This window comes from Ciona robusta, chromosome 12 (assembly GCF_009617815.1).
Source record: "Ciona robusta chromosome 12, ASM961781v2".
Lineage (NCBI taxonomy): Eukaryota > Metazoa > Chordata > Ascidiacea > Phlebobranchia > Cionidae > Ciona > Ciona robusta.
Window position 1 is genome coordinate 333,930 of NC_143246.1, and position 10,386 is coordinate 344,315.

Here is a 10,386-nt window from a genome sequence, read left to right on the forward strand (position 1 = left end):
TTGATTGTACTGCTTCTTGAGTTATTCCAGGATTCCCTTGCACTACACTCAGCCACTTAGTCAATGTTCGTTGATGAGGCAAAGTCAAAAACCTCCGCATGTAATTGTATGCCTTTGGTGAGTATGTGTGGAGTGTCATAGCAAATTTTTTTACTGTTTCTGGATAGACTAACTTTTTATGTTTTTTTTTGGACAGGTGTACTTTGAACAAATCTAATTCTGTATCTCCAAAGCATGCATCTAAAATTGAAAGTCCTTGGTCATTAAGTTGTGTTTTTTCTTTTGCCAGTTTGAGCAGTTGGGTCATTTTTCTTATTTTAAATTTAGATCTGTTTGCTTGAATTTTCAAAATTTTGTTCTGTCTGTTTTTTATAACCAGTCGTTCTTTAATTTTGCTAATTTTTTTTCTTGGGCTTAAAGTGTAATTATGGTCTAGAAGAAAATTACTGCAATTCGGTGTCATCATCACTCGCTGAGAACTTACTGAATGTCTGTTACGAATCATAGGTTCTTTTCTTTTTTTCACTGCCTGATAAATTAAATGTACGTGTGAACTAACTCTGACAAAAACTGGAATCATTATGATTAGATTTTAAAATGAAATACTTTTACCGTTTGCAGTCTTTCAGGAAAATTAAATATGGATGGAACTGCTTCATCTTTAAGTCTTTTTCTAATTGAAAATCCACTCCGATAGTCTTCTTTTTTAAAATGATTCGAACAAATATATGAAAATTTGCTTGGTTTAAATCCTTCTCTTTTTATTGCCATCACCCATTTCTTAACAAGCTCCGGTTTTGCATGTGGAAATCTTAAAAAATATAATTTTTTCTGTACATTCTAAAAACTAATCTTTCTTTGTTATTTCTTTTTTGTTTGCTATCAACACTTTCGCTTAATACAACAACTTGCTTTTTATTCATATCATAATATGTGGTCTAGAGAACTGACACTAATTCTGACACTAGTGTTTACTACACTTCTTTTCTTGAATTTAAAAAATAATTTGTAAAAACTAATAATGTTGTGGAGGTGTAATACTATGTGAATATCGCTGTTTTCCCCCAACATACATTCTATCCGACTTCACAAATCATGATTGTAAGACGTTGTATTGCATTGTAAGCTAGCTCAGTTTATTGTACGAAGCTTGAGACAAAAGTGAAAACAGCACAGGAACTACTTCGTCCGTACTGTCTCCCAATACAAAAAAAACAAGGTATATATAACGGAAAACATGTGTCACAAAATAATAAACACCTTATGGCATGGGTTAATTGCTTCAACTGGCATACACAAAACGGGGTAATTGTTTATGATCTTGATTGGAATGAAGGGAAAGTACATTCCATTACAGCCATACATTTATTTTCACTATACAGCGTTGTTTAATATTCAATCTTTATTCATTACAGTTAAATTCGGGTATCTTTATATCATTAAATCTGAACCAGAGCACATTCAACCGTTACAACAACAACTATAAGCAGACCTGTGGAAACTTAGTGCACAATCCTTGGTTTTTCTATTGGTGCAGCCCCATGCAACGCATGATAACACCATCCTGCAATTCCTGTAATATAAGTACTAATTAAATAAAATTCGGTGTGCTGTTCGTTTTATAATCGCTTCCGTTTTAAAATTATTATTTCCTTCAGAACCAGCATTAAAATAGCAACAAAGGTTGGAGTTAACTACAAATGTATATTTTTGTCCGCTTGATTGAATTTAAGTATCACATATTTAAAAAGAAAATGGTTACTTACCTTCAAATACAAAATATGTTGATTCACAATTTCTGCGATTGCCTCATAGATATATATAAGGGTTGGCTTAGTAACTGTTACACTATTAGTGTTGACCAAAAATACACACCGTTAAATGCTGCATGCGTGTATTTCTCTATACAATTGTGATGTAACGAAAAAAAAGTTTCAAATATTTTTTAACATTTTACTAACGTATGCTACCACTTATTAAATCAAAGTTTTTACCAAATACAAAAAAAAATAGTTTTTTTTTTTCATCTGGCAACATAACTTGCATGGCAAATTAGGCTTCAATTTGCAACACAATTCCGCGGCCCTTTGAATGGCGGTGCCTCCTCTAGTGTTATATATTAGTATCTCTATGATAGCACTAGTAAATATATTATGTTTATGATGTGACGTCACTGAGTTATTTTCTCCCAACATTGTTTGAACATTTTGGGGAGTTTTTATAAAACTTATTAAATATTAATCGAGAAAATTTTGCATTTCTTTTCTTTACAAATATTTACCTTCATACGTAGTTACGTTACGTGTTTTATGCACACGCTATGGTTTGTTATGTATCTGGCGTCACAGCACATAGTTACAAATCTACACGCGTGTGTTCTTCTAATAATTTGTGAAGCAAATCATTTGTAAGTTACACCTATGGTATTTAGGTTGCCTGCAAAACAAACTGGATGTAATTTATAAATCGTTGTTAAATGAAGTTATGAAGTATATTCGTATTCAAGACGCGCAGTGTATATCAGACTGATGGCGTTTTTACGTTTAAACTTAAGTTAATACAGTAAGCACTGTTACTTAAATTGCTTGTATTTAGAATAATAGGTAGCGTATATATGTTATGTGAAAAAAATATTTGTAAATTATATAAACTGTTATTGTTTTATTGGAATTACTTACGATTTTTTTTTGTTCACAAGAAAAAGTGTTTTACTTTTTTCTTTTGTATAATTATTTTATCTAACAACAATTTACTTTCTAATAATTTTATGATTACCCTATTATGTTTTTGTCAATGTGGTTTCTACTAATTTGGTCTTATCTTATGCTAAAAAGCAAAGCATTCGATTCCATTTACACAATCATGCATTAGTTTGACAGTAATCAAGTAATGTATATAATAGGAAAATATAACAGTGTTTTGTATATACAGTTGTTACTACCACCACATAGGTGAAAACTGTTGTTTCATTTTCGAGTTGGTTTTAATGCCAGGCAAACGTTGGATATTGAATATCTATTGAAAACATCGAACATTGAAAGTAAATATGTTGCAATTCACTCCTCCAGTTGTTAAAGAACTCCTGGGGTGGAAGAGAGGGGAAATGTCAGCTCAGGTATTTTGTGGTTTCAATGATTTAGTTTGAAATGTAAAATATTGGGTAATAGTGAAGAATCCTCTGTGATTCATCGGGCAAAAGTTAGGAGTTGTATATTGGGTTTAACTGTTACGCGGCTACGCCTATTTAACTAATAAGTTGTGTAAACTTATTGAGTTTTGTATTTCTATGTCAGAGACTGTCATTTGACGTCGCTTCAAGGTTTTTCAATATTTTTCTTAACTTTGTTATTTACTTACTAGGTTTGCTTATACTTACTAACAATTCAATATGTAGTGAGTACAACTAATTTGTTGTTAATTTCCATTTGTGGTTTATTTGATTTTTTTATAGTAAAGGAAAAGTACTCTGTATTGTACGTTGTACAAATTATTTATGTCGTTTAAGCGGACAATTGTCTGTGTCATGTTTACAGAACTTTCATTGATATTTAAGTTTTCCCAACATATACTATTCACTGCATACTTACAACCCCACATTAACCACAGGATGAAAAGTTTGCTGAGAAAGCAATCAAAAGTTTGGTAAAAAAGCTCAAGAAAAGTGGGGGGTTGGAGGATCTGAAGAAGGCTGTGACGAAGCAATCAATCGATACAAAGTGTGTGAAGATACCTCGGTCACTAGATGGCAGGCTGCAGGTGGGTGATATTGTGTACCACATTGAATGCTTTGCGTGGTTGCTGTGAAATATCCGGTCTTGTGGTACAAACATAGAATTGTTATACTGCATAATATTAATTTATAAACACTGCAGGGGTGTGTTTATGATTGTCGTAATTATGTTAAAAATTTCATTCATTTGTCATTGAACTAGCAGATTTAGATGTAAATCTAATGTTTGGCCTTATATTACGTTTATTTTTTATACAGATTTATTTGTTTTATTATTATAATTTAAGGATGTAAGTTGAAATCAAATTATTCCTTGTGTTAATAAATGCAAAGACTGTTTAAATTTTTATTATTTTAGTTGTGACTTGTGTCTGGTTTAAAATAGATACAATAATGTTAATGACTGGTTTACTTTTAATAAAAATACGTCTCATGTTCCGTGAGTTTACTCATCCATGTGAGTTGGTTCATGTTATGATTTAATAAAACATGAGGTATAACAATACAACTAATTAACTAAAGTCTGGTCTGTTTTACTTTCTTTGCTTAGTTTGCTGTAAATTGCTTCTTATATATTAACTGGTGTTTGGACAACACTTGTTAACCGTTTGCTAATACGAGAAGACCAAATAAGCGGTACCACCTTTCACAGATATTCAAACCATATAAAAAAGGGGGTTTTCCAACTTTTAATGCTCACAACATACTTTGATGGTATAGATCTATTTGCAGCAAACTGAGTTATTAAACAATTTATATTACTTTTATTATAATATAGTTTTTATTATAATATAAATTGAAATGCTTGCGAGTTAACAAACATTTAAAACTGTTACAGCAGGGGGGTGGCAGTTCATATCTTCATATTTTCTAAACCGGCTTTTAATCCTTATTATATCATTAACATTACCGTATATGAACTTATATATTCATAAATATACATCACATACAGTATACAAGTATTTAACAACCACCACCACCCATATAACCCCCCCCCCACCATGCAGGTTTCCCACAAGAAGTCCCTCCCCCATGTTTTATACTGTAGGTTGTGGAGGTGGCCGGACCTGAGGAACCATCATGAGTTACGACCGGTGGAGAAATGTGAATATGCTTTCCAACTAAAGAGAGATGAGGTGTTTATGTTGGGCTATATATGGGCATTGGTATAGACATAACGTTAGGTGTTTCAGGTGAAACTTCACCCAAACTTTTGTAACATGAATGACATTGTAAGATATTTATAGAATTCTAGTTTTAAGGTAAAACTGCTTTTACCTTGCTGTTAGGTGTCTATACAAACAAATAGAGCCAGAGTAGACCACAACGATAGCTTTTCTATGGTAAAATAACACATTTATATATATGCCCATAGTATAGTATGTAATATACCAATGTCCTTAGATAGTCATACTTACCAGTTACCCCCACCCATGTACCCAGGTATGCGTGAACCCGTACCATTACACGCGTGTAGAAACACCCGCCCTTCCCCCAATATTGGTCCCACGGCAAACGGAACCAATACCTGCCGAGTTCCCACCATTGGATGATTGGTCTATTGTTCCTGAGAATGCTACTTTTGAACCAAGTGAGTTAATGAGGTGTTTTATCTATTCTATATGGGCGAGGTCCTACAGTGAGGCATGCCATGGGGTCTGGGGTTTAGACCAGAGTTGCCCATTATTCCAACATTGTATATGCACATTCTATTCTATATGAGTGAGGTCGTACAGTGAGGCATGCCATGGGGTCTGGGGTTTAGACCAGAGTTGTCCATTACCACAAATTCACCCATGCATAATGTTTGAGACCAACTGTATCCAAAACTTCATTATTTGTTTAAGTTTGAAAGTTGTAAATATTAGTTTCGTTAATATCAAAGTTATTTGTACGCTACTCAATCATGATGTTGCCTTCTTTGAAATCAACCATATGGGGTTAAGTTCCACGCAGTCACCCAACAATGTCTTCCATGCAGATAATAAAATACCCTCCTCCCTACAGGTATGCAACCATCAGGTAACTTCACGATACCAGAGAGCCCACCACCAGGCTACATGAGCGAGGATAGCGAGTTCAGTGAATCGGGTTCCAACTTATCAAGTCCCGGCCCTCCAACTACATTCTCAGGTGTGTAGTAACCTTATGATCACTAAATCAATGCTCCTAGCATGTAGACTATTTATATAAATGTAGGGGGTGTAGTGATCTAATGGGAATTCCAGAGTAGGCTTGCCCACCCTGCTACCCCAGCTTTGCCTCCCACCCCCACCCATGAATTCATGAAATATTTATATTTAGCACTTCTCCAATATACAAATACTACAACATTGTTCCACGTGTGTCTTTAATGTTAATACTTTCAATACATGGCCCACTGTGCAGTATTGGCTTGTATTATTGGCATTCGTTGATCCTAAAACTTTCAAAAACAAACTAAAAACATAAACACAAATGCAAACAAAATCTACACATTATAGTAGCTTCATTGGCATTTAACACGAGACACAAATTACAAACAAAGTAAATACATCCACACAGCTACACAGCTACCAGAGACATGGTATTTAGTGCAAGCAATAAAAACTTGTTTAGAAGTCAATTGCGGTGTTAAAATATATTTTATGTTTGTTTATTATAGATAAAGTGGTTTATGATGTCATGATACAGTTTTAAAAAGCAAAACAACCACGTAAATAACCTTGTTATCTATTGTCTGCATCACATTTTGCTAAAGCTTGAAAACGAAACAGTTTGCTTGCACCCATCATTATGTTATTTGTTGTCACAAACAAAGTTAGAGGGTACTGGGTTCGATGCTTGACGCTGATACAAAAACTGATTGGTGTATTTTTGTGGGGCACCTTTAACAGACAATTGCTCCAACCCAGTGATCACTAATTGGTTTTTATCAGCCATACAAAAAAAACCATCACCCACAAAGTTGCATAAGTAGTAATTCATAAGCTGGCACGTGGTGTATGAATCAGAAAATCCTGCGTTATAACTTATAACGACCGCCGCTACCCCGCCATGCAAGGATAAATAAGTTACATTAATTCATTCATAGACACCTAACAGCAGGATAAAGTTGTTTAACTAACACGTCACCCCAGGTGCTTAACATTACACTTATGCCACTGAGTTAAAGCATCCATGCTTTTACATGAATATATTGTTAATAATGATGATCCCATAGATGGAACAACGAGCGCTTCCCCCTCCTCAGGCAGCGATGATGTTCAATCTGTTGCGTATCATGAACCCCCACATTGGTGTTCCATATCTTACTATGAACTTAATCAAAGAATAGGTGAGTGTGTTTGTGTTAATACTTATATTCACAGCATTCTATGTCGGTGAGGTCATTGTCAAATCCTGGGGTTTAGACCAGATTTGGCACAATATCCCAAGCACATGTGAATGTTATATAACAGCATCTTACCTTTGGGGAAGCGACAGGCTTCAACATCTGGTGTTCATGTGTTAGCAACCGGGGTGTTGGGGCCAACTCTGACTTATACTTAAAGTAACATACATGGTAGCTTCGGATTTTTCATTCCACAAAGTTACATGCGTGGTAACTTGTAAGCGGGCACAACGTATATGAAACACCGTGTTATAACGATTGTCGAGGATAAATAAGTTACACACATTCCACCCACCCCACCAGGTGAGCCCTTCCACGCCACTCAATCCTCGCTTACCGTCGACGGATTCACCGATCCTTCAAACTCGGAGAGGTTTTGTCTCGGACTTCTTTCCAACATCAACCGAACACAGCATGTTGAGATAACTAGGAGACACGTGGGGAAAGGTAGGTGTTGTTGTGCATGCTTGGTGTTTATGCAAGTAATTTTAAGCAAGTAACATTGAGTTTTAAAGTTTAGATAAATATATGTTTCGTATCAGTGGTTCGTCGCTTGTGTTGAAACCACTGATACAAGACGTCGAAAAAAAAAGTCGCTTGCGTCGAAATGCAGGAATTGTTACTAATAACATGAGTCAAGTGAATTTTGTATTTCATTCATGGCCGGTGCTGTACGTATGTATCTTTGGGGGGCAAGTCACTAAACAGACATTATTCCAACCCAGTGGTCACTGTCGAGTTGTAACCCTGGGTGTTGGGTGCGCCTTTTACACTTTATTTATTTAATTTTGTTATCATAGTTTAGATTATGTTTCATTTCCCTAAAACACAACAAACCAAGTATCCTTCCTTCCACAGGCGTTCGTTTATATTACATCGCTGGTGAAGTATTCGCTGAGTGTTTGAGTGACAGCGCGATATTCGTGCAGAGTCCGAACTGTAACCAGCGATACGGATGGCACCCAGCTACTGTTGTTAAGATACCACCTGGATGTCACCTTAAAATATTCAATAACCAGGTTAGTTGGTTGGTTGGAATGTTAATGCTATGTTGTAAGGTTCTATAAAGGTGAGGTCTACCAGAGTTGGCTGATTACCTCAAATTAAATATGTATATATGGGTAAGCTCTTCAGTGAGGCACACCTGAGACCTGGAATGTAGGTCTATTACTCCAACACCCAGGGTGCTACCATCTAGACCCCACTGAGGCAAGTTATAGACGCATAATAATAGAGATTCTATTCTATAAGAGTGAGGTTGATGGTGAGGCACACCTGACACCTGGTGTATATCCAATGTTTGCCTATTTCCCCAACTTAAGTATTATTGAAGAAAAATGTTTAATAATCTTTTTGTTGCAGGAATTTGCGGCTCTTTTGTCCCAATCAGTAAACCAGGGATTTGAGGCAGTTTACCAACTAACTAGGATGTGCACGATTCGTATGAGTTTTGTTAAAGGTTGGGGAGCTGAGTACCGAAGACAACATGTCACTTCCACCCCATGTTGGATAGAAATGCATCTGAATGGTCCACTGCAGTGGTTGGACAAAGTGTTGCAGCAGATGGGAGCTCCACATATACCATGTTCCAGCATGTCTTGATGATGGAACTTGTACATAAGCATGTCTTGCACCAGGATTGGTAAAAACTTCATATTTGAATATTTCACTTTGTAAATATCGTTGCACTACTTGTCATATATCCATCATGCCAATTATGTTTTACCACCAGCCAAAAGTATTAGGGTTTAATGAGAATGTTTAAAAGCATATCGTTGAAGTTTTTATGATATTTTAACACATGATATTAGAACACGGGTTCTTATACTTTAAAACACAACCATTTTAACAATGTTACGAAACCCACCTTTCCACAGGAAAACATGTTTAGTCCAAACTTATATGACAGTTTATCATCTTTCCTCATGAACCATCCGATGGAGAAACACCTCCAAGTATAAGAACCTATGTTCTACAAAATATGTTGTTAATATTATGGCCCTGTTTCAATGCAAACAACAAACCGTATATTCATCTCAAATTGTTCTTTATTTTAAACATGGTTTAGAACCTTAATCTATCTTTAGTGAAATGAAGACAATTGTGTCATAAATACCTACGGGATGTTATGTTGTATGGAAACTGACCAGAAATCCCAAGTTTTATTCATCGATAATTACTTTCGTTTAACTAAAATATCAAGTGAAAATTATTTTGTAGATTTTGTGTTTGTTCAACAACAAATAACGCTTGAACGCCAATCTACAAAACATTGCCCAACTATACACTTTACGTACGTTGTAATGTTACTGGCGAACTTAATTTAAAAGTTCCGATTTTAAATCCAATGTTTTTAATGCAGCATCAACGAGTAACTAATATTTTATTTTTACATCATTTTTATTGTTTTTACTTGTGAGCAAAACTAATGAAGCAATTTGTCAATCTGAGTACATTTATTCAAATTTATAGTACGTATGTGGTAAATCGTAAGTCACCCAGCCATGAAAGTTTCATTTATTACAATTGAATTTTTAGTACATATGTTTCAAACTATGTTTACTACTATTTTGAATTGAGCATAATATTTTTCAGCGATTTTTACAAATGAAATTTGACATAAATTTGTTAAAACCTATGTTTTGGCCGCAATGCGGGGACTTGAGTTTTATTAAATTTTAGTAAAATTTGACTTTTACCTGAATCCTATGAAATATTTGTTTTCATATCAAAGGTTGAACATCCAATAATTATGTTTGTGTTGAATGCAACATTTGTTTCCATTGTTTCATATGGTTGACTCACATTGTTTATTGCACTATTAACACTACTGTACATAATTTCCTATTAACACGTCTTGCAAGTGCCTACAATAAATCATCTTTTTTATTTTAAATTTATGTTTTGTGTATTTGTGCATCTTATACACGTGGCAGCGGCAAAATGGTTACACTCTTATCAAGATCAGGGGTATGGTTCGAGGCTTGACGCTGCTACCATTGTGGGCATATATGTATCTTTGGGCAAGACATTTAACAACAATTGCTCCAACTTAGTCAACTTGTAAGCGGGCTCGAGGTGTATGGAACAGAACACCTGTGTTATAACAACTGTCGTTGCCCCGCCATGCGAGGATAAATAAGTTACATACGTGGTACATTGTAAGCGGACACGAGGTGTATGAAACAGAACACCTGTGTTATAACAACTGTCGTTGCCCCGCCATGCGAGGATAAATAAGTTACATACGTGGTACATTGTAAGCGGACACGAGGTGTATGAA

General features: G+C 35.2%; 1 protein-coding gene across 1 annotated transcript; it reads left to right on the plus strand.

The window, feature by feature from the left end:
- Positions 1 to 2,219: 2,219 nt before the first annotated feature.
- LOC149726043 (SMAD family member 3-like) lies at positions 2,220 to 9,999 on the plus strand. Its single transcript, XM_089890846.1, has 9 exons — positions 2,220 to 3,115; positions 3,607 to 3,756; positions 4,738 to 4,866; positions 5,174 to 5,321; positions 5,738 to 5,863; positions 6,933 to 7,046; positions 7,407 to 7,550; positions 7,962 to 8,122; positions 8,466 to 9,999. Exons 1-9 carry the CDS (start codon positions 3,047 to 3,049, stop codon positions 8,703 to 8,705), a joined length of 1,281 nt encoding a protein of 426 aa, XP_089746972.1. The 5' UTR covers positions 2,220 to 3,046; the 3' UTR covers positions 8,706 to 9,999.
- The last annotated feature ends 387 nt before the right edge of the window (positions 10,000 to 10,386 follow it).